General features: G+C 47.5%; 1 protein-coding gene across 2 annotated transcripts in view; it reads left to right on the top strand.

The window, feature by feature from the left end:
* The first annotated feature begins 309 nt into the window (after window positions 1-309).
* Window positions 310-25,629, top strand: part of LOC134346261 (actin-like protein 6B) — a 60,190-nt gene continuing 34,870 nt past the window's right edge. For both annotated transcript variants that reach the window (XM_063047606.1, XM_063047605.1), the window contains exons 1-6: window positions 310-498; window positions 8,282-8,358; window positions 19,063-19,228; window positions 20,457-20,557; window positions 23,275-23,372; window positions 25,415-25,509. In XM_063047606.1, the coding sequence (XP_062903676.1) occupies window positions 474-498; window positions 8,282-8,358; window positions 19,063-19,228; window positions 20,457-20,557; window positions 23,275-23,372; window positions 25,415-25,509 (562 nt within the window). In that variant the 5' untranslated portion in view covers window positions 310-473. The remainder of the gene's footprint in view (window positions 499-8,281; window positions 8,359-19,062; window positions 19,229-20,456; window positions 20,558-23,274; window positions 23,373-25,414; window positions 25,510-25,629) is intronic.

Raw genomic sequence — 25,629 nt, 5'->3', positions numbered from 1 at the left:
AATACCCATTTTTCCCTGAGATTCAAAATTACCGTCTTAATTTGCATTACCCAGTTCTGACCCGAATTATTTACTGCCCTTCCCTCCACAGACCCCTGTGTGTGTTTTCATTTTTTTTAAACTACCGGCTTCTGAATAATTGCCGATTATTTTTTTCCCCGAATGACGAGCGAGTGAAAAATGTCATCGGCATTTTTGTATCACCCCCGCCCCCGCACCTTTAAGACTGTAATAAGGCTCTGCAGACCGTCGCAACCTGCGCCTTTAATGGTTCTGAGCCACATCAGGAAATTGCTTTCTTCATCCTGGGAGGAGCGAAGGCTGAGGCCGGAGGAAGCGGTTCTGGCTTCGGGCTTTTTTAAATATTAATTGTAACGTGCAACATCTGGGAGCATGTTCCATTGCAGCCGGTGAGCGGCTGAAGCAGACAGGGGACCCCTCCTCTCCATTGTTATCAGAAGGCACTGACAGCCATGAGCGGCGGGGTTTATGGAGGAGGTAAGACGTGCCGAGGAAATGCATTTTTGTGCAAATGACGGATTGCATGAGGGAGAGAGAGTGCAGGGGTGAAAGTAAACGCGAGGCCGCGGTTCTGATGTTTCCGAGCGGCGGGGCAGCATTAAGGCTGCCCGCGGTTAAATTGACAAGAGCGCACAATGCAGTCAGCTCGATTGTGCCTGGACTGGGTCGTGGTGGTGGGTGACCCTTGAGGTGTGACAAGGGCCGGGGGGGGGGGGTGGTGGGATGCTGGACGGGATGGGAGGGGGGAGTTGGTTGCTGCTTGTTATCAGGACTCCGGTCCCCTCTCGGTTGTGATGGCTCCGACCACAGAGATGAGGCGTGAAGCTGGCATAACACAGGAGGATCCTTCTTTCACTTGTACCCTCTGGAATTGAAGAGCGGTGGAGGTCCCTCCCTACCTCTCCCCCCCCCCCAGCCGCTCTCACATTAAAAACACAAAGAAAGAAGGAATTTGAGAAAACGTGTTCAGCGATTCCACTGCTCTGTCCGGGGTGGAGGATCCCAAAGATGACATCTCCATACTGAGGTGGGTCATCCCTTATATATGAAACAGGAGGTGGAATCTGCCCTTCGCGCTTGTCAGAATCAGGTTAACATCACTGGCATATGCCGTGAAATTTGTTGTTATATGGTCCAGTACTTTGCAATACATAATGTAAAAACTAAATCACGGCGAGAAGTATATGAGTGAGTGTGTGTATGTATGTCTATATACACACTTTCTCACCCCTTGTGGGTGGTGTGTACGTGTATTTTCCCCTCAATCTCGGGTCCTCTACCAGAGGCCTGGGAGCCTGAGGGTTCTGCGCACTATCCTTGCTGTTCCCTGTAGTGCGTTCTTCTGGACCAAGATTTCAGATGTTGTTCCCGGGATTTGTTGGAGCCACTCTCCCAGTCCAGGTGTTGCAGCTCCAATCCGGGATTACTCTGGCTTTAACCTGCTACATCCTTTCTATCTGCTCCATGTCCTATATTCATATCTAAATATGTTAAATTAAATAAGTAATGCATGGGGGAGGGGAGTTCATGGGTTCAATGTCCATTCAGAAATCTGATGGCAGAGGGGAAGAAGCTGTTCCTGAATCACTGAGTGTGTGCCTTCAGGCTGCTTTACTCCTCCCTGATGGTAGCAATGAGAAGAGGGCATGTCCTGGTTGATGGGGGTCCTTAATAATGCATGCCACCTTTTTGAGCCATCGCTCCTTGAAGATGTCCAGGTGCCCATGATGGAGATGACTGAGTTCACAACTTTTGGCAGCTTATTTCGACCCTTGCTCCCCTCAACCTCTCCTATTGTGTTTCCACTGTGAATGCCTGCAGGAACATGAATCTCAGGTGATATACGGTGACATATATGTACTTTGATAATAACATTTACTTTGAACTCTAGAGCAAATCTCCCTGTCTTGGTCTTGAATTCCCTCTGGCTATATATGAAAATAACTCCAAACAGGAATTTGAAGAACTCCCTCCTCATCTCCATCCTAAGGGTCCCACACTCTGCAATGACATCCCCAAGTCCTGGATTTGCTTTGTGTGAGGGAATAGCCTGCCAGGAGCGTTTCCATTGCATCACTTCTCTTCCGGCGGGCAGTGTAGTGACATCCGCATCAGATTTTGAGCCGAGTGGTCCCAGGTTCGAATCTGGCTGAATCCTTGCATGCTTTCCATCCGTGCTGGGTTGAGTGTCGAGTTAGCAACTCGGTCTCAGTAAAAAAAAACACACACACACACTCAAATGCTGAAGAAACTCCCGCCGTTGCACCCCAAGGTGTGGAGAGCAAAACTTCTCTTCCTGTGAACTCCACTGTGTGGGGCCCAACCGCACCCCTTCAACTCATGGAACCAACCCACCAATGGGTAACTGATAGGCTGAATGGCCCATTTTTGCCCTGTACATATATTTTGATTGATTTTCTCTGAAGTTGGCAAATTGGTTTGTTATTGCCACATGTACCAAGGCAGAGTGAGAAACTTGTGTCTCATCCATACAGATTACATCAGGTCCCTGAGGTAGTACAAGGGCCTGTTCTTGGCAAAAACTTTCTAATGTTTTCAAAACAAGTGACTTTGACATTCAAAGGCCATCAGCAAGCCAGGCTGTAGCGTTATTCAGCTGCACAACAGCCCTTGGGAAGAAGCTGTTTTTCAGCCTTGCTGTCTTGGCTAAGATGTTTGTGTAACTCACAGGATGGCAGAAGATTGAACAGTCGGTGTCTGGGATGGGATGGGTCTTTAAAGATGTAACAAGGGCACTGTAGGCATCGAGAGATGTAGATTGTCTCCAGTTCTGGTAGTTGAGTTCCAGTGATGTACTGAGCCATCTTAATCACCCATTGGAGTGCTTTGTGATCTGTCTTGTTGCAGCTAGAGTCCCACGCGGTCATTCCGTATGTCAGTATTCTCTCTATCACACATCGATAAAAGTTGGCTTGGCCCCTCAGAGTCCAACCCCACATCCCTGTCGTGAGAGGCAGAAACGGGTTTGACCACCAGATAACAGGGCTTTGGTGAAGCTGTATAGACTGATCCCATGTAAAGTGGATGCAATGGACGCAGAAGCATTGATGAACTCCAACCAAACCATTGACTTCAGAGGACGATGGAGACAGGAGGTCATTGATTATCTGGGAGCTAAGGGCCCCAAGAAGAAGAAAAATTAGCCAGCAGTTTTTTGGACAGATCAGCTCTCCTTAAGCTCCTCCAATACCATCTTGCTGTTGTGCCTTTCCTACCATTGAGATTGTGTTGACAGACCAAAATCTCAAATAATGGTGAGTCAGAGTACAGCAGCAGTTCCCAACCTGGGAACACACACACACACACACACACACACACACACACAGCTGTAGAATTTTCTCTATTTCTGCATAAATGTGATCAGATCTTCACTTAAGTCCTAAAACTAGATCAAGAGAACCCAATTAAATAAATAACCCAAAAAACATTATACATGTCCATTTCTTTATCGAGGAAATATGATCCAATATCACATGTATTTGTTGGAAAATGTATGTGAACCTCTGGGGTAATGCCTTCTACAAAGCTATTTGGAGTCAGGTTTTCCAACCAATGAGATGAGATTGGAGGTGTGGGTCGTAGAGGTGCCCTGCCCTATAAAATGTGCACACAAGGTCAGGTTACTGACAGAGAGCCTGGTTTCTCAAGAAAGATCTGTTCATGTGCATCATGCCTTGATCAAAACAACTTTCAGAGGACCTTGGAAGAAGCTGGAAAAGGCTACAAATGCATTTCTAAAGATCTGAGCGCTTATCAGTCTGCAGTGAGAGAAATTGTCTACAAATGGAGGAAATTCACTACTGTTGCTGCTCTCCCTAGGTGTGGGCATCCTGCAAAGATCACACAAAGTGCACAATGTGCAATACTGAAGGAGGTGAAAAGGAACCCATGGGGTAACAGCAAAGGACCCGCAGAAATCCTAGAACTTGCTGCAGTCTCTGTTCATGTGTCCACTATAAGAAAAACACTGAACAAGAATGGTGTTCATGGAAGGACACCACTGCTGTACAAAAAAAAAACATTGCTGCACGTCTCAAGATTGCAGAAGACCACCTGGATGTTCTACAATGCTTCTGGTACAAAGTTCTGTGGACAGGTGAGACCAGAGTTGAACTTTTTGGCAAAAATGCACATTGCCATGTTTGGGCTCTGCACACCAACACCCAACTGTGAAGTATGGTGGAAGGAGCATCATGGTTTGGAGCTGCTTTGCTGCCTCAGGGCCTGGACAGCCTGCAATCATTGAGGGAACAATGAATCCAAAACTGTATCTAGACATTTTACAAGAGAATGTCAGGATAGTAGTCTGGCACCTGAAGCATAATAGAAGTTGGATAACGTAACAAGACAATGTTCTGAATGAACAACAATGGTTAAAAAGAAAATTCATGTTTTAGAATGGCTGAGTCAAAGTCCTGACCTTAATCCTATAGAAATGTTGTGGAAGGACCTGAAGCAAGCAGTTCATGCAGGAAAGCACACCAACATCCCAGTGTTGAAGCAGTTTTGTAAGGAGAAATGGCCCAAAATTCTTCCAAGCTGATGTGCAGGACTGATCAACGGTTACCAGAAATGTTTGGTTGAAGTTATTACTGTATAACTTACTGAAAGCAAAGGTTCACATACTTTTTCCAATGAATACATATAATATTGGATCATTTTCTCAATAAATAAATGAACAAGTGTAGGTTTTTCTGTGTTATTTAATTGGGTTCTCTTTATCTAGTTTTAGGACTTTTGTGAAGATCTGATCATATTTTAGGTCATATTTATGCAGAAATAGAGAAAATTCTACAGGGTCCACAAACTTTCTACCATCTGTGTGTGTGTGTGTGTGTGTGTGTGTGTATTTATTATATTTATGTTTTTATATTTCCTGTAATTCATGTTTATAATATATGTATATGTTAAATTAAATAAATAATGCAAAAATAAAAATTAAAAAAATAGTAGTGAGGTAGTGAAAATGGATCTAGTGCTTTCCCAGCGTATGTGACAAATAAACTCTTCTCGGGCTTCCAGCCGGGTACAGGTATCGATTATAACCGACGTTTTGATGACAGACTCTGCCATCTTCAGGGATGATGCCTGGGCATGTTTAGTCTGGTGGTATTTGTACCCCTGCATTCTGTCCCTCTAGATTGGTTAGTCCTCATCCAATCAGGTTTCTGCTCTCCCACTTTGCTTATGATGGAATTCCAGTTCTTAGAGTGAGACCTTCGTCTTTGTTAAAATTCTTTTCCTCCAGTTTTATTTCAATGGCTTCCTTCACCAGGCGGTCACAAAAGCCACTGGCCCGGCACAGTGGTTTTGGGCCATCGAAGTCAATTCTGTGGCCATTGCGAATGCAGTGTTCTGCCTCCGCCGATTTGCATTTGCAGGGCATCCTGTAAACGCCAGCTGACAGGTTGTCTTTGACCCGCGTAAGCTGTGATATGAGCTTCCTTGCGGGTTTGTGTATGGTATTAATGTGGTACTTCTTCACGATCCTGGTGATCCTTCCAGAAACCGAGGAAATATAGGGAGATAGTGTTCATTGGTTCAATGTCCATTCAGAAATTGGATGGCAGAGGGGAGGAAGCTGTTCCTGAGTGTGTTCCTTCAGGCTCCTGTACCTCCTCCCTGATGGTAGCAATGAGAACAAAGCATGACTTGGGTGATGGGGGTCCTTAATGATGGACGGCGCTTTGTTGAGGCATCGCTCCATGAAGATGTCCTGGATACTACGGAGGCCAGTGCCCATGATGGAGCTGAGTCTGATCTCAAACCCCCACTGCCTTGCGGCTGTACCCACTGATGGGGAAGGCTTTGGAGTGAACCCTGAGGAAAATATCCAGAGCTGGAGACAGCTCTACGTTGAGTTCAATGAGGACTGGCAACTCCTGCAACACTGCTGGTGCCGAACTGTACTGGTCCTGCCGTTCCTTTGGATTCAGCAGCACCGTGGAAAGGGGGAACCTGCTGCACGGGCAACAGCTTGCTCTCCGTATTGTACTGCCCAGGCTTGCTTGCGTACTGGCTGGCATATCACGTAGACAGCTGGCAAGTAACATGCATGGTCGAGCCCAACCAACGGAGGATGCAGCACCCAGAAAGCTCACCGGCTGCAGTCTACCATCACTGCAGGACTTGTGTGTCCAGGACAAAGAGGCAGGCAGGAAAAATCATCGTGGACACTGCCCACCCTGCAGCCTGCCTCTTCCAAAAGCTCCCTTCTGGAAAGATCTATAGGGCTATTAAAACAAAAATTTCACATCATTTGAAATTTCTTCGATCAACCAAAAAAATTAATCTGATCAACCATTCTAGATAGCCCTCACCCCTTCCTATCTATTGCCCCCTTACTGCACTGTAAACACTTTAAACCTCTTTTTAATAACGTTGTTTATGTTGTATTACTTTTTTATGCACATTTTATTCCATTTCCATACTTTAACTTTATTTTTATTTAATACTTTATAATTGTTGAATGTTGTTGTTTTATTGTTAAATGTTGCACAGGGAGCATTCTAACTGGCTGTATCAATGTCTAGAATGGGGCGGGGTGGGGAGGCTGGGGGGTGAGGGCTACTGCACAGGATTGAAATAAGCTGCAGAGAGTTGTAAACTCTGTCAGCTCCATCATGGGCACTAGCCTCCATAGTATCCAGGAGCAGTGCCTCAGAAAGGCAGCATCCATCATCAAGGACCTCCACCACCCAGGTCATGCTCTCTTCTCATTGCTACCGTCAGTGAGGAGGTACAGAAGCCTGAGACACACACTCTAAATGATTCAGGAACAGCTTCTACCCCTCTGCCATTTGATTTCTGAATGGACATTGAACCCATGATCACTACCACACTACTTTTTAATTTTTATTTTTGCATTACTTATTTAACCACTTAATCCACAATAATAGACGTGAATTGCAGTAAGTGTATGTACTATGCGTTGCATTATACTACTGTGGCAAAGACAACAAATTTCACGACATATGCCGGTGATATTAAACCTGATTCTGAACACGCCACAGCAAATTCCCAATGCACTCATCCCTGCAAGCAGCCAAAATGCTCCACTTGTCCGTACACCTCCTCCCTTTCCTCCATTCAGGGCTCGAAACAGGCCTTCCAGGTGAGGCACACCTCAACTGTGAATCTATTGTGTCTGGTGCAGCCTCCTCTACAGCGCTGAGACCTGATGTAAATGGGGGTACTGCTCGTAGAGAATCTCCGCTCCATCCGCTAAAAGCAGAACTTTCCGGTGGCTGAACGTTTTAATTCTGATTCCCGTTCCAATATGTCAGTCCATGGCTACCTCTCGTGCCAAGATGAGGCCACCCTCAGGGTGGAGGAACAACACCTTGTATTCCATCTGGGTAGCCTCTAACCTGATGATGTGAATATCGATTTCTTCTTCTGGTTTAAAAAAATTTCCCTCACCTCTCCCCTCTTCTTCTATTCCTCACTCTGGCCTTTTACCTCTTTTCACCTGCCTATCATTCCACCCCCCCCAGGTCCCCTCCTCCTTCCCTTTCTCCTATGGTCCACTCTCCTCTCTTATCAGATTCCTTCCTCTCTGGCCTTTATCTTTCCCACGTGGCTTCACCTATCATCTTCTAGCTCGACCCTTTCCCCTCCCCATACCTTTTTATTCTGGAGTCTTCCTCTTTCCTTTCCAGTCCTGAAGAAGGGTCTCAGCCCAAAACATCGACTGTTGATTCATTTCCATGGATGCTGCCTGACCTGCTGAGTTCCTCCAGCAGTTTGTGTTGCTTGTAAATGTACGTGGTGAATAAAGTTGATCCTAGAAAATAGGTACCCTGTTATATCGAGGTGTAGTGATCAAACGGTTTGTAACTGGTGGCTCGAACAATTCTTGTAATGTGTGCTGGATTGGAGTTGTCTGGACTCACCAGCGCTCTGCGTTGTGTTTCTGTCGCTGTGGGCTCCTGATGTGGTAGCATGGTGGTTAGCACAACATTTTACAGTAACAGCGACCTGGTTTGAGTTCCCACCATTTTCTGTAAGGAGTCTGTGTAGTCTCCCCTTGACTGCATGGGTTTCCTCCGGGTGCTCCAGTTTCCTCCCACACTCCAAAAGACTTTCTGGATGGTAGGTTAAAGGTCATTGTAAATAGTGCCGTGATTAGGTGAGGGTTAAATTGGGGATTGCTAGGCAGTGTGGATCAAAGGGGCAGCTGGGCCTATTCCACTCTGTATCTCAATAAATAAATAAAATTGTCTCATTCCTTCCACAGACGAGGTGGGAGCTCTGGTCTTTGATATCGGTTCCTACACGGTGCGGGCTGGTTATGCTGGAGAAGACTGCCCTAAGGTACAGTTCTGGTCCTGGCCTCACCTTGCCGCTCTCTCGCACATCCTATTTGCTGCTGCTATCCTCTGCCATCAACCTCTCGCTGCTTTCGAACCTCCCTGAACCAGAAATGCATTCCGTTAACCTACAGACCCTTGAATCCCAAGGTGTTTGCATGTTTAGATCACAGAATGTAAACCAGTGCAGTGTGGTAACAGACTCGCGATGTTCTGCCAAACTAATTAAGCTAATGAGACCTAATTAGATTAATTCCTTTTCGCTGAACTCAAGTCCCTATTCCCCTGTTCATGTGCCTATCTATCATGGTCCCACACCACCTTCCCACAGTTCTTGCCCTACAACCATCAAAGTACAAAGTAAATTTATTATCAAAGTATGTGAATGCAAAAATCTTAGGTATGTATATATAGCTAAGGTGCCTAAGACTTTTGCACAGTTCTATATTTGTCAACCTGGAACGGAGAGTGAGTATGTAAATCTGGCTGGAGCAAAGGATGTTGGGAATGATGAGGGTGGTGCGCCGTGGTGGTGGTGGGAAGGTGTGGGTCAGGTGGCAGAGAAGGAGTGCCGGGGCGGGTGACACATGTGCAGACATACCCAGCCCTGAGACACCAGGCAAAGTTATTTGATTCCAAACAATTGGTTTATTGATCTTTACAGAATATTTGCAGGGTTTGTTTTTTTTCTCTCTGCACATTGGTGTTTAATGGCTTTTTATGAGTTCTTTTGGGTTTCTTTGTTTCATGGCTGCCTGTTAGGAGTCGAATCTCAAGGTTGTATAATGTATACATACTTTGATAATAAATGTACTTTGAACTTTAAGGATGACATTGGAGGAGAGGTGACTTCCAAGATATGGAAAGAGGTCCACATTTTCCAGGGTTATTTCGTCAAGTTGAAATGATGGTTCTATCTGATTTGTCTCAATTGGTGATGGTATTGGTGATAAGTATTGGTGATACTTTCCGTATCTTGGAAGTCACCTCTCCTCCAATGTCGACCTTAATGAGGAGATCCAACATCATCTTAAATGCACTGGAACAGCTTTTGGACGTCTCCAAACAAGAGTCTTTCATGATCGTGACATCCAAACAGACACCAAAATGTTAGTGTACAAAGCAGTGGTAATCCCAACGCTCCTGTATGCATCAGAAACCTGGACAACATACCAACGACATCTGAAGGCACTTGAAAAGTTCCATCAACACTGTCTTCGAAACATCTTAAATATCAGCTGGAAAGATAGAAGAACTAACATCAGTGTGCTAAATGAAGCAAAAGCAACAAGCCTACGTCATCAAGAACCAACTAAGATGGAGCGTTCATGCTGTTCGGATGAAAGACGAACGTCTGCCAAAACAAATCTTCTACTCCCAGCTTAAAGAAGGCAAACGTAAAAGAGGCGGACAACAGAAGAGATTCAAAGCTGTCTCAAAAGCCAACATGAAGAAATGTAACATCGACATCAACAATTGGGAAACCAATGCCAAGGACAGGAAACTCTGGCAAGCCATCATCCGAGAAGGAACAGCAACTTTCAAAGCCAACAGATGCGCAGAATTAGAAGCAAAGAGAAGAAAATGGAAAGAGAGGCAGCAACAACCAAAGCCCGATCTGCCACCTGGAACTACCTGTTCTGAATGTGGAAGAACTTTCAAAGCCAAGATTGGACTCATAAGCCACTTGAGAGCCCATAAGTAGATCAACAGAACGAAGACCATCATCCTCAACCTTGAGGGATAGCCACGACGACGACTTTGAACTTTGGGGGTATTTCTGGCCAAGTGTGGGGAGTTGCACTTTCGGAGATCAGGTGTAACAAGGCAATACACTATTAATTACCAGACCTTTAACAGTTTTGATAAGCAGTGAGATCTTGGGGTCCAAGTTCATAGATCCCATTCATAGGAAGAGGCTACACAGGTCATTAGGATGGTAAAGAAGGCATATAGCACCCTTCCCTTTATTAGTTGAGGCTCTGAGCTCAAGAGCCAGTAAGTTATGTTCCAGCTTTATAGAACTCTGGTCAGGCTACATCTTCAGTATTGCATTCGTTCTGATTGCCCCCTTATAGGAAAGATGTGGAGGCTTTGGAGAGGGCACAGAAGAGGTTTACCAGGATTAGAGAAATTTGGCAAACTTGGGTTTGTTGTCTGGAGTGGCAGAGACTGAGAGGACACCTGATAGGGTTTTAAGGAGAACATGAGGGGAAACTTCTTCACTCAGAGGGTGGTGAGAGTGTGGAGCAAGCTGCTGGCACAAGTCGTGCGTGCTTGATTTCGATGTTTAAGAGAAGTGTGGATAGGCACATGAACAGTGGGGGATGTGGAGGGCTGTGGTCCTGGTGCAGGTTATTGGAAGTAGGTAGGTTCAATGGGTTTGGCACAGACTGGTTGGGCCGAATAGCCTGTTTCTCTGCTGTACTTTTCTATGACGCTAAGATTATGAGAGGCGTAGATGGAGTAGACAGCCAGTACTTTCTCCCCTAGGGTATAAATGTCTAATGCCAGAGGGCATGCATTTAAAGTGAGAGGGGGAATGTTCAAAGGAGATGTGGGGTCAAATTTATCTTTACACAGAAGGTGGTGGGTGCCTGGAAAACATTGCCAGGGTTGCTGGTGGAGGCAGATACAATAGAGATGCTGAAGAGGATCTTGCATGGTCAAAGTCAAGTACATTTATTGCCAAAGTACCTCTATTCCTCCAAGATGCAGCACAGAGCATCATAGGAAGTCATTCCTGCCTGTGGCCATCAAACTTTACAACCCCTCCCTTGGAGGGTCAGACACCCTGAGCCAATAGGCTGGTCCTGGACTTATTTCATAATTTACTGGCATAATTTACATATTACTATTTAACTATTTATGGTTCTATTACTATTTATTATTTATGGTGCAACTGTAACGAAAACCAATTTCCTCCTGGGATCAATAAAGTATGACTATGACTATGTCACCATATACCACCTTGAGTCAGTTTCTTGCAGGCATTTAAGCAATACAAAATAACTGTATTGAAGAAAACTATAGATAAACAAAGCCCTCCCACCACTGAGCACATCTACATGAAACACTGTCACAGGAAAGCAGCGTCTATCATCAGGAACCACCACTACCCAGGTCATGCTCTCTTCTTGCTGCTGCCATCAGGAAGAAGGTACAGGAGCCTCGGGACTCACTCCATCAAGTTCAAGAACGGTTACTACACTTCAACCACCAGGCTCTTGAGATACCACTTTTGGAGTCTCACCTTATCACTGAACATCGTCTTGACATTCTGCTGTGGTGCTGAGTGTGCGTATTTCAACATCTTTTTCCCCGGTATATTCTCATAATGGGTCCTAAACCGAGCTGGTGCACTCAGTTTAGCCTTATGGTGCCTTTCCTGCCATACACGGTGGAATATTGCTTTACTTTAGTCATGTGTAAATGTTTGTGTACTGTATTTAATGTAGGTACTTCTGTTTATTTTGTAACATGATTGTAACGACACTGTGGGATGCATATTCCAATTCATGTGTTGTCTTGCATTAACTCTGGGTGATTAAAGACGGTATGTCCTGGAGCCTAGTAAATGGGTTCATTGCTCTCAGTGGCAGAGAGCGAGAGATCCGGACTGCCAGGAGTTTACACCGGACAAAGTATGGAGCTATTATTGTGTTTCCTGGTAGAGATCCTTTGTAAATATTGGCAGTTTTCTCTTCGTGATTTTCACTAATTTTTGTAAAATTGATTTTTGACACTCCTAATAATCACCCTTGCATGAAAGTGCTGAGTGACACCAGCCATTTTCCCTTTGGTCGTAACCCACACATCTAACTGTGTCCTTTCGCAATCTTCCACACAGCTGAATGCCACCAATCTTTGTCTCATCTGCAAATTTACTAACTCACCCATCCATGTTTTCATTCAAGTCAATTACATACACTTGTTAAGCACACCTGTACACCTTGTTAATTAAATATCTAATCTAAATGAAATATCTAAATGACTTTGACCGTGGGATGATTGCTGGTGCCAGATGGGGTGGTTTGAGTATCTCAGAGACTGTTGATCTCCTTGGATTCTCATGCACAACAGTCTCTAGAGCAGGGGTTCCCAACCTTCCTAATGCCATGAACTAATACCATGAAGGGAGGGCTCAGTGGACTCCAGGGTGGGAACTCCTGCTCTCAGGTTTACAAAGAATGATGAGAAAAACAAAAAATATCCAGTGAACAGCAGTTCTGTGGGTGAAAATGCCTTGTTAATGAGAGAGGTCAGAGGAGAATGGCCAGACTGGTTCAAGCTGACAGGAAGGCAACAGTAACTCAAATAACCACACATTATGACAGTGGTGTGCAGGAGAGCATTTCTGAATGCACAACACATTGAACCTCGAAGTGGGTGGTTTTACAGCAGTGGAAGACTACGAAGATGCACGTAGTGGCCACATCATTAGGTACAGGAAGTGTCTATCACAAATTGCAAAGATACAAGATTGGATCCTGGTGGAATACCACAGTGGAATTAGTTTTATGTACCGAGATGCAGTGAAAAGCTTATCTTACATACTGTTCACATCATTACACAGTGCATTGAAATAGAAGAAAGTATCCAGAGCAACACACACAAAATGCTGGAGGAACTCAGCAGGTCAGGCAGCATCTGTGGAGATGAATAAACAATCAATGTTTTGGGCTGAGACCCTTCTTCAGAACGGGAAGGGAAGGAAGAAGACGCCAGAATAAAAAGTTGGGGGGGGGGAGGGAAGGAGGATAGCTGGAAGGTGATAGGTGAAGCCATGTGGTTGGGAAAGGTAAAGGGCTGGAAGTGGAAGGAATCTGATAGGAGAGGAGTGTGGACCATAGAATTAACCATAGAGTTAACGTTTTATAGACCATAGAAGGGGAAGGAAGAGGGGACCCAAGGAGATGTGATAGGCAGGTGAGAAGAGGTAGGAGGCTAGAATGGGAAATAGAAGAAGAGGGGAAGGGGAGAGAAACTTTTTTACCAGAAAGAGAAATTGATATTTGTGCTATCAGGCTGGAGGCTACCTAGACAGAATATAAGGTGTTACTCCTCCACCCTGAGGGTGACCTCATCATGGCACAAGAGAAAGCCATGGACCAACACATTGGAACGGGAATGAGAGTTGGAATTGTAGAAAATGCAGTGTGGTTAGACAATAGAGTGCAGGTCATAACACGGTAGACTGTGAGTTTAAGAGTCCTATCGTACTAGGGAACAATTTAATAGTAGGGTAGAAACTGTCCTTGGTCCTGGTGGTACGTGAATTCGGGCTTTTGTATCTTCTGGCAGATGGGAGTGGGGAGCAGAGAGAATGTCTGGGGTCTCTGGTGATTGCTTTACCGAGGCAGCCAGAAGTGTAGACAGCCCACAGGCAGAATAAGTCCCATTGCCTGCTAACCCCTGTTTTTTATGGACAAGACAATCCTGAATCCAAACAACCAAGTCACTGTGGATTTGTTGCACCTCCATCTTCTGAATGGACAGGAAACAGAAGACCACATGGTCTCTTGAGCCACCCAATAAGATTAAGGTTCGATAGCCAAAGGTCTTTTGATTCCATTAAATGCAACCTCCACAGCCAAAGGTAGAGAACCCCAATGATTTGTTACCTTCTCGGTGACAACAGTTTGATTCTGAACAACCTGACCCCCGGTTTTTGAGACTATTACCCTCTGTTCTAGATACCCAGACTGAACAATTGCTATGGGTTTATTATAGTCACATGTACTGGGGTTTGTCCTGCATGCTGTTCATACAGGTAATAATTAGAGATATCACGTGGAATAGGCCATTCTGGCTCTTTGAGCCACACTGCTCCACAAGCCTGATTTTTAACCCTAATCTAACCTAGGGACAATTTGCAATGACTAGTTAACCTACCAACTGGTACGTCTTTGGACTGTGAGAGGAAACGGGAGGACCTAGAGAAAACCCAAGGAGAGGCCGTACAGATTCATCGGGAATGAACTCTGAACTCTGACGCGCTGAGCTGTACCAGCGTCGCGCTAACTGCAACGTTGAGATAGAATGAAGTAAAACTTAGTGTAGAATGAAGTGTAAAGCTCAATAGAGAATGAAGAGCCACAGAGAAAGTGCAGTGCAGGCAGACAACAAAGCATAAAATCACTTGTGTCTGCCCTGTCAGCCTTTCAATCTACCTCGTTATGATCTGGCACTTCAATGTTCACCTGCACTAGACTCTCTCTGTAGCTGTCACACTTTATCTGCGGGGTGGAGATGTGTCTCTCCCAAAGAAGGTGTAAGGCTCTCCTTCCCTCTGCTATCCCACAGGTCACCCTCGGGCAGGGAGTAGCACCTGCTTAGCCCCCCTCCCCTGATCAGGGTCACGTGAATACATGGGAGCAGGTGGTGGATGGTCGTACGAACAGCCGGTGTATATCACAAGTCCTGGTTATGTGACCACTGACACCAGGCAGACAATCTCTGAAGAGTATTGATAATGGCTGGGGTCACCCGTCTTGTAAAGATACTGCCCAGAAGGCAGCAATGGCAAACCACTTCTGTAGAAAAATTTGCCCATGAAATACAGCATGGCACATAATGAATGAATGAACGTGGATGCATTGTGTAATGATCTGATCTGTATGAACAGTATGCAAGACAAGCTTTTCATTGTATCTCAGTACACATGACATTCGTATACCAATACCCTCTCATCCTCCTACGTTCTAGAGAGCATAGCCCCTTGTCACCACCAGCTATCGCCATAAGACAAAGGCCCATCGAGTCTGCTCTGCCATTCAATCATGGTGATTCTTTTTTTCCTTTCCTCAGCTCCACTCACTGGCCTTCTCCCGGTAACCTTTGGTGCCGTACCCAATCAAGAACCTAAAAATCTCTGTTTTAAATACACTCAACAACCTGGCCTCCACAGCTGCCTGTGGTAACAAATTCCACAAATTCACCACCCTCTAGATAAAGAAAGTTAGGTTGTGCCCTCTTGTCCTAGACTCCCCCACCATGGGAAACATCCTTGCCATATCTACTCTGTCTAGGCCTTTCAACATTCAAAAGGTTTCGATGAGATTCCCCCTAATTCTTCTAAATTCCAACGAGGTCAGACCAGAGCCATTAAACATTCGCCATATGATAATCCTCTCATTTCCGGAATCATCCTTGTGAACCCCCTCTGTACCTTCTCTGATGCCAGCATATCTTTTCTTAGACGAGGAGCCCAAAACTGTTCACAATACACAAGATGAGGCCTCACCAATGCCTTTTAAAGCCTCAGCATCACATTCCTGCTCTTGTATTCTAGACTGCTGGAAATGAAGCTAACATGGCATTTGCCTTCCTCACCACTGACTCCACCTGCAAGTTAACCTTTAGAGTGTGCTGCACGAGGACTCCCATGTCCCTTTGCATCTCAGATTTTTGGATTTTCTCCCCATTTAGAAAATAGTCCACATATTTATTTCTACTACCAAAGTGCATGACCATGCATTTCCAACATTGTATTTCATTTGCCGCTTTCTTGTCCATTCGCCTAATCTGTCCTAATCAGCCAGTGTTCTAACCATACCAGTAACTTTGCTGTAATATCATGGGCTCCTAATGTGGTAAGCAGCCTCATGTGTGGCACCTTGTCAAAGGCCTTCTGAAAGATCAAATATACAAGATATACTGCATCCCGTTTATCTATCCTACTTGTAATCTCCTCAAAGAATTCCAACAGGTTCATCAGGAAAGATTTTCCCTTAAGGAAATCATCTCCACCACTACCTCTTTCAGAACCCTGGGGTGCAGTTTGTCTGGTCCGGGTGACTTGTGTGCCCTTAGGTCTTTCAGCTTTTTGAGCACCTTCTCCCTTGTAATAGTAACTGTATTCACCTCACTTCCCTCACACCCTTCAACACTTGACACATTGCTAGTGTCCTCCACAGTGAAGACTGATGCAAAATACTCATTTAGTTCATCTGTCATCTCCTTGACCCCCGTTATTATTTCTCCGGCCTCATTTTCTAGTGGCCCTATAGCTACTCTCATCTCTCTTTTATTTTTTACATACTTGAAAAAGCTTTTACTATCCACTTTGACATGGCTTGCTAGCTTGCTTTCATATTTCATCTTTTCCTTCCTAATGATTCTTTTAGTTGCTCTCTGTAGGTTTTTAAAAACTTCCTAAATCTCTATCTTCCCACTAATTTTTGTTCTGTTGTATGCCCTCTCTTTTGCTTTTTCATTAGCTTTGACATCCCTTGTCAGCCACGGTTGTACAATTTTGCCATTTGAGTGTTTCTTCATTTTTGGAATACATCTATCCTGTACCTTCTTCATTTTACCCTGAAACTCACACCATTGCTGCTCTACTGTCATCCCTAGCAGCATTTCCTTCCTATTTACTTTGGCCAACTCATCTCTCATACCTCTGTAATTTCCTTTACTCCACTGAAATAATGCTATGTCAGACTTTACTTTCTCCCTATCAAATTTCAAGTTGAACTCAGTCATATTGTGATCACTGTTTCCTAGGAGTTCTTTTGCCTTAAGCTCCCTAATCATCCCTGGTTCATTACATAACACCTAATCCAGTATAGCTGATCCCTTAGTATGTTCAATGATAAACTGCTCTAAAAAGCCATTCTGTGGGGATTCAACAAGCTCACTCTCTTGAGATGTGTTTCCAACCTAATTTCCCTAATTGACCTGTATGTTAAAATCAACCATGGCCATCATAACATTGCCCTTTTGACACGCCTTTTCTATTTCCCATTGTAATCTGTGGTCCACCTCCCAGCTGCTGTTGGGAGGCCTATATATAACTGCCATCAGGGTCCTTTTACCCTTGCAGTTTCTTAACTCAACCCACAAGGATTCAACATCTTCCGATCCTATGTCACATCTTTCTACTGATTTGATGCTATTCTTTACCAGTAGAGCCACACCCCCCCCCCACCTACCTTTCTGTCCCTCCGACCCAACGTGTAACCTTGGACATTCAGCTCCCAGCTACAACCATCCTTCAGCCATGGTTCAGTGATGGCCACAACATCATACCCAACAATCTGTAAAAGTGCAACAAGATCATCCACCTTATTTCTTATACAGTACTCCGTGCATTGAGATATAACACTGTATTTGCTATCCTTTTTGATTCTGCATCCCTAATGCACTTATATTCACCCTGCTGGCTGCAGATTTGTCCTATCATCTGCCTGCGCTTCCTGACAGTCTGACTGCACACTATCTTTGCTTTATTTTAACCATCCGTCCTATCCTGAGGTCCTTTCACTCCTGTTCCCAACCCCCTGCCAAATTAGTTTAAACCCTCCCCAACAGCTCTAACAAACCTGCCCATCCCCTCCCAGCTTCTGGTGTTATTCACACTGTTCACTACCCCATCTACCTGCCAACCCTCCTCCCCCTCACCTGGATCCACCCATCACCTGCCAAACCTTTTTCCCTCCATCTTCCCTCCATCTCCTTATACCAGCTGTCTTCCTCCCTTCTAACTTTTAGTCCAGATGAAGGGTCTTGACACACACCCTGACCTGCTGAAATCCTCCAGTGATTTGTGTTTCGCCCTAGAGCAGGGGCTACCCAACTGGGGGTCCAGAGACCCCTTGCTTATTGGTATGGGTTCATGGCATAAACAAGTTTGGGAGCCTGTTCTCTGGAGAACACCGGCCTTTCTGGAAGGATGTGAGTGCGACACCAGGATGTTGCCTGGAATGAAGGACTACAGTTGTAAGGATAGATTGGATGGTCTGTGTTTTTCCTCCCTGGATACTGAGCAGTGAGTACACCACTTTCCTCATTCCCACTGCTCTGCAGTTATGTTGTTCCTCTTCGCACCTTGTGGCGCATCGGGCGGCAACCTTGCCGTTTCCTTGGCATTCTTGACTGCTTTTTACGAGGCTGAGTTACTAGCTCAACGCTCATCCCAGCACGGATGGAAATCGTGCAAGGAGGCAGCGGGATTCGAACCCGGGACCGCTCGCCCTGAACGCCAGTGCAGATATCACGACACCACCGGCCGGCTATGTTCTGTGAAGTCCCAATATATTCTCCTGTTATAGGATGATTAAACTAACCCCTACTATGATAAGATGGAGTCTTGACCTCGTTGTGGCCCATGCGCCTTATTATCTGCTGTGTTCGATATTGAGGGAAGGTGCAGAGCACACCAGGAGGCGAGCCCTGCAGGATATTCAACTGAACTTTATTGATCACTCTGCTTGAACACGACGTTAACTCTGCCCATGTGGGAGTGGCCAACTGAGTGGCATCAGCGTAACGCTATTAACCCCGCTACATTGTCTTCCTGCGCTGCACCTTGTCTGTCACAACAACACTTCATTCTGCGTGCCGCTCGTGTTTTTTTACCCTTGTACGATCCTGATGTACTGATGACCTTTCTGGAGATGTCACAATAAACAAAAGCTTTTTTATTGCACGCTTATCTCTGTACATGTGTCAATAATGAACCAATTGCCAGTTGACTGGTGTGGTGTACGTGGGGGTTGGAGGTGTGTATGTGGGTGAGTGAATGGGAGGGTGAGACGGGGGCTTGTTTTGCCACCATCACTTTGCTTTGTTGCTGCCCTGCTAAACACTGTGGACGCTGTGTCTGTAAATCTGTGTCTTCGGCAGGAATGTGGCCCGTTCCTCGGGTGAGATCGGAGACCGGGATGAAGGTTTTGCCTCATCGTGTCTACCTTTGCTCCTTCAGGCTGACTTCCCCACCACCGTGGGACTTCTCAACCATGATGAGACATCACTCGACATTGACGGGGAGAAGGACACCAAGTCCGGGAAGACTTATTACATCGACACCAACTCGCTGCACGTTCCACGGGAGGGCGTGGAGGTCATCTCGCCTCTGAAGAATGCAATGAGTGAGTAAGAGGGGAAGGAAGTGTGGAGGCATTGCAGGTTTGATTGGATTTACCCTCAGCACCTTACCCCCATTATCCTGGTTCCCCAATGCACCCACTATCTCCTTGGAGGAACACGAGCTTCCTGGAGACTTGTCACATTCCTGTGTGCGAAACAGGAGCCTTCACAATGGACACTGTCCCATCCCATCTCCAAGAATCGGACATGTTGTGCAGCTCCTTCTTCAATGTCCCATCACACACTCCCAGGGTCAGACACACAGTGAACCTCCCTCTACACTGTCCCATCACACACTCCCCAGGGTCAGACACAGAGTGAAGCTCCCTCTACACTGTCCCATTACACTCCCAGGGTCAGACACAGAGTGAAACTCCCTCTACACTGTCCCATCACACACTCCCAGGGTCAGACACAGAGTGAAACTCCCTCTACACTGTCCCATCACACACTCCCAGGGTCAGACACAGAGTGAAGCTCCCTCTACACTGTCCCATCACACACTCCCAGGGTCAGACACAGAGTGAAGCTCCCTCTACACTGTCCCATCACACACTCCCAGGGTCAGACACAGAGTGAAACTCCCTCTACACTGTCCCATCACACACTCCCAGGGTCAGACACAGAGTGAAGCTCCCTCTACACTGTCCCATCACACACCCCCAGGGTCAGAAACAGAATGAAGCTCCCTCTACACTGTCCCATCACACACTCCCAGGAGTAGATACAGTATGAAGCTCCCTCTTCACTGTCCCATCACACACTCCCAGGGTCAGACACAGAGTGAAGCTCCCTCTACACTCACTCGTCACACACTCCCAGGGTCAGACACAGAGTGAAGCTCCGACTACACTTACTCATCACACACTCCCGGGGCTAGATACAGTATGAAGCTCCCTCTACACTGTCCAATCACACACTGTCTTCTCTTAACTTTCTAAAATTTGTTATTTGTGTGAGGTTTAGACACCACGTTCCAACAGAGCCTTTATGGATGCATTTTGATTTTTATCCTGTGTTTTCCTCTGCCACTGGGTTTTTGCTCCTCTTGCTTTTCCTGCTCTCCATTCCCCTTTTTGATCCTCCCAACCCTTTCACTAATCTTGAACCTTCCCAAACCTTCTCTGCCCTTTTGAACACTCCTCTCCCTCCCACTCCCCAACTGAATGCTCTTTCGCCGAGCTTTGGCTGGGCTGACCGGTGACTGTTGCTCTGCTCTGCCCCCTGCAGTCGAGGACTGGGACTGTTTCCAGGCCATTCTGGACCACACCTACACCAAACACATCAAGTCAGAGCCCAGCCTGCACCCTGTGCTCATGTCGGAGGCGCCGGTGAGTGAGGCCGAGGCCTAGGTGATCCGGGATGGTGTGGGGCTGTGCGGGGACCAGAGACCCAAGTCGACAGAGTCCCTTGGATGTGTGGGTGGACGGGCGGGCCTTTGGACTGTGAGGGGTGCTGTCTAGGTCAGAACAACAGGCTGGGGGTCTGAATTGTTGCCAGGGCGATGGGATTTGGTACTTCCGACTGGGAGACACTGCGGGGCTCTGACTGGAGTGTTAGCAGGATGCTGTGGGGGCCATGGTTTTAAAGGGTTTACTAATCCTTTGGGGACCTTTACGCTAGGGTTGCCAACTGTCCCATATTTGCCGGGACATCCCGTATATTGGGCTAAGTTGGTTTGTCTCATACGGGACCGCCCTTCTCCTGTATTTCCCCTGCTAAGGTAGAGCGTTCCTATGAAACCGTTCGTAAGCCGAAATGGTGTAAAGTGAAGAAGCAATTACCATTAATTTATATGGGAAAAATTTTTGAGCGTTCTCAGACCCAAAAAATAACCTACCAAATCATACCAAATAACACATAAAACCTAAAATAACACTAACATACAGTAAAAGCAGAATCGGGAAGACTAAGCCAAAATCGATTTGTAGAAAAAAATCGGCACGTACATGCATGCGCACACAGGTGCCTGCGCAAGGCTTCATGGTAGTCTTTCTCGGGGTAAGCACAAGTGTCCCGTATTTGACTGCTACTTTTGTCCCTTATTTGGGAGTGAGAAAGTTGGCAACCCTAATGGAGGCCATGGTCTTAAAGGGTTTACTCATCCTTTGGGGACCTTTACACTTCTCTGGACTTCGCCCCCAAACCCCTTGGTGACTTTGAATCCTCTGGTTGTCCAGCCGACGCTCTCAGTCAGAGAGATACAGCATGGAAACTGGACCTTCAGCTGACCGCCCAGGTTTTGGTTCATGACCTTTCACCTCCAAGTTCCGAAGAAAAGTCACAGGCAGAATGTGGAATCTCCATGGTGATCCATCCCATCTCCCTTTACTCTGGTGGAGGAGTACAGAGGTGGGAGAGGGTTGTGGCCGAGGCTTCGTGCATCGAGGTGTTTCTCCATGTCCCATTTTCTCCCCAAAAAAGCTCTGCCCAAGACCACAACAAAGTACAGAGATGGACCTAGTCCAGTCGGTCCTAGTCCATTCCAGTCCAGTCCATCTCACAAGCTCACTTCCCCTCCCTTTGACTCTGCTGCTTCCTGGTGCCTCAGTAAAGCAGCCAGTATAATCAAAGACCCCTTCCACCCTGGACATTCTCCCTTCTCCCTCCTCCCCTCTCCCATCCGGAAGAGGGTACAAAAGCCTGAAAGCACCTACCACCAGGCCAAAGGAACATCTTCTTGCCTGCTGTCCGGGTCCCGATTTAGATTTCAGATTCATCTGCTGATCGTGAAACATTCAGTGCATTGCGTCATTTGCGCTAACAACCTCAGGGTGTGCTGGGGGCAGCCAGTAAGCGTTGCCACACGTTCCGGCGCCAACAAAGCCTGCTCGCCAGGTGTCCGGGCTGTATGCTCCAACTAGAGGTAACAAAGGGAGACGAACTGAATGAAGTTGCACATCTTGGAATGTTCACCCCCAATCCAAACACCATTGCTTCTGGTGCGTCTCCATCGGTCACGGGGAGGGTGGGGGGGGGGTGTCTAAGTTCTCTTGGTTGTTACGTCCCCAGGGGAAAGTCTTGGTGTTGAGGCTAGGTGTTATGTTTCGCAGCTTCAAAATATTAAGCTAATTCAAAGGAAGATGCGGGTGGCCCGGGAACATGGGCGCAACTTGGTGTTTACTTTAAGCGAGGCATGCATGTATCTTGTGTGATAATGTATGTAATTAATGTAGTTTTTACATATAACCCATAATTAATTTTTTAAGTGTACAAGAATGCATAATGAAACAATATATACACAAGATTATACACACACACACACACACACTGGCAGCTGACCAGTGGTGTAGTGGTATCAGCACTGGGCTTTGAGGCGAGTGGTCCCAAGTTCGAATCCGGCCGGCTCCTTCCACGCTCTCCACTCGTGCAGGATTGAGCATCGAGCTAGCAGCTCGGCCTCATTTAAAAAAATAGACCAATGCCACGGAAACAGCAAAGCGGCCACAGGGTGCGGAAAGCAATGACAACAGCCGACCGGGGAGGCGAAGCTCAGCAGGGAGGCAGGACCGGAGAGGAGGGAGCAGCACTGGGGGATGGAATGCCAGAGAGTGGAGTCGAAAAAGTGGGATTCGTGTGGGATTAGTGTGAATTGGCATGGAGTTGATGGGCTGAAGGGCCTGTTTCTGCACTGTATCTCTGCCTGACTTGCCCTCTTGCCTCCCCAGTGCAGTTTTGTGAGCCGGCTTGTGGGGTTAGGATGAGATGGGTGGGGTATGAGAGGAAGGTGGAGGCAGACTGCACCGTTGCCTACGGACTCATTTTGAAGGACTCTACCCCTCATTGTCAGTATCTTCTTACTTATCTGTCAACCTGTGCGCCAATCTGTCAATCTATTTATTTTACTCATAGTTTGTCTTCTTTTGCCCACTGGCTGTTTGTCAGTCTTCGTGTGTAATTTTTCATTGGTTCAATTGTATTTTTTTTACTGTGAATGCCCACAAGAACGTAGATCTCAGGGTCGTACATGGTGACAGATACAGGCTTTGGTGATAAATTTAATTTGAAGACTGAACTTTGACCGGGCCTCTCCTCTGCTTGCTTCCAGTGGAACACCAGGGCCAAGCGGGAGAAGCTGACCGAGCTGATGTTCGAGCACTACAACATCCCTGCATTCTTCCTCTGCAAGACCGCGGTACTTACAGCGTATCCTCACAGCGGACCCAGCCGTCAATCCGCTGGGGTGGGGGTGGGGGAGGGGTGTGTGAGGGGTACCTCCCTCAATCCCACCACTCCCCCTGACCCCTGTGCCCACCCTGATAAGGTTAGGGACTGCTACCTCCCCCATCCCATTCGTCCCTTCCCCCCCAACGACATCAGCCTCTCTGCTGACTGCCCAAGCCTTCATTCCCTTTGAACGGTACAGTACGGGAACAGGCAGTTTGGCCCATCATGTCTCTGCTGACCGTGATGTTAACTTGAACTAATCCCTCTGTTCCCAGCCCGCAGCCGACAGGCCTCTGTTCCCTTGAAATCTTTGTCCCCTCAGTTTAAACCTCTGTGTTTGGTATTTCCAGCCTGGGAGAAAGATTGACTGTCTCCCATACCTATGCCCTTCACAGGCGTGTAAACTTCGAGAAGGAGTCCCCTCAGCCTCCACAGAAAACAACTGAAGTTTATTCAGTCTCTCCTTACAGTTCCTTCTAACCCTGGTAAACCTCTTCTGCACCTTCTCCAAAGCCTCCACGTCCTTCTCGTAATGTGACCTAGGCACTGACAATCTGCTGGAGGAGCTCTGGGGGAGGCGATGCAGGGTCTCAATCCAAAACTCTGGCTGCTCCTTACCCCCCCGCCGCACTTCCTCCACAGATGCTGCTCGACCCTCTGAGTTCCTCCAGCAGGTTACATGTTGGTCTCTGAACTCTGTTTTCCTTCCCCCAACCCCGTGACCCTTGGTTCCAGGTTTCAGGCTTGCTTATTCACCATCAGTGAAATGCTTTAACACCCTACACCCAAGGGTGTGCTAGGGGATGCCTGCTAATGTCGCCACACATTCAGGTGCCTACATAGCGTGCCCGCAACAACGGAAACAGTCAAACCAGCTCCTTTCCCCGCCCTCCCACCCACTCGCGGGCATGGTCATACGCACAGACAGGTCTCCAAGCCCAGGACGGGCAACCAGGCCTCGGCTGTCGACCTGTGACCCTGCATAGGCCTCCACCTGGGACTCGCCAACCTAGGAGCGGGGGGAGGGTTATCGCCGTCCCTCGTGCCTCCTGCCCTCACAGATCTCCAAGCTGGGATCCGCTGACCTCCGGGGGGATCGCTGGTCTCCGTCCCCAGTGCCTGCTGACCAATGGTTCTGCTTGGCAACCCCCCCCCCCCCAACCTCTCTGCGTATCCAAGCATTCGGTCTCCGCAGTCTCCACGGTTTACCGGATATGTGAGTCCCTGCTGGTTGCCGGTGGTGGCTCCACGGGCAGGGGTCTCCCAGCTTGTCAAGGTCACTCGTCCAGAGACTGGAGTCGATAATGATCTCTGCACTGAGGGAGAACTGGCCAGCTAAAGGTGTTGAGTTTAGCACACCGAGACCCTCTCTTGCCACCCCCCTCCCCTGTGCACTGTGTCACGTTACCCACGTACCCATCGACCCTCTCTCCCTCCCATTCTCCTCCTCTCCTTTATACTCCACATTTCACCTTTGACCCTCCCTCTGCTCATTTCCTTGCCCCCTCACCCAGTATTCTGGGTCATGTTTCAAAGATCTGCTCCTTGCCCCCCTCCCCAACCCCGTTCTGTGGGATCTTGCGATGCACACTGGTCACCGTGCTTCCCAGCGTTTGTCATGGGGCTGGAATCCCCTCCCTGGCAGCGGAGTGCTAACTTCCTAATATTTCCGGGCAAATTGTGCCCAGCTCCCTCCCTGTTGGGACGGTGGGGGGGGCAGGGGTGGGTGGGTGGATCTCCCGCTCTCCTTGCTGGTGGGATGTGCTCCCCCCCGTGGGGAGAGAGAGTCACTAGTGTCACCTCCCCCCTTCACCTACCGGGATGGGGTGGGTTAGCTGCAGGGAAAGCCACCCTCGAGGGAGGGAAAGTCACGGAGGGGTGCGGCTGGTTTGGTGCCTGGGTGTGGTGGGGGGAGGGGAGGGCTGGGAAGCTGGGAAGGGAGGAGATGGCCGTCACCTCGCTCCCCCCCCCCCCCGGCTGCGGATCCTGTGTCCGTCCTTGACTCCGCTCCCCCACTGCAGCTTTGCCAACGGTCGTTCCACAGGACTGGTCCTGGACAGTGGAGCCACGCACACCACCGCCATCCCCGTCCACGACGGCTACGTCCTCCAGCAAGGTGAGCGGCTGACCCACTACCCCCCTCCTTCCCCGATCTGCCCCTACACTTCTCATCCCCTTGTGGGGGGCAAACCCCCTATTTACTCCCAAGTTCGTTGACCAGGGTTCCTCTGCCCAC

The sequence above is a fragment of the Mobula hypostoma genome, chromosome 5 (assembly GCF_963921235.1).
Source record: "Mobula hypostoma chromosome 5, sMobHyp1.1, whole genome shotgun sequence".
Lineage (NCBI taxonomy): Eukaryota > Metazoa > Chordata > Chondrichthyes > Myliobatiformes > Myliobatidae > Mobula > Mobula hypostoma.
The sequence above is the reverse complement of the archived record's forward strand: the minus strand, read 5'-3'. Positions and strand labels throughout refer to the sequence as shown.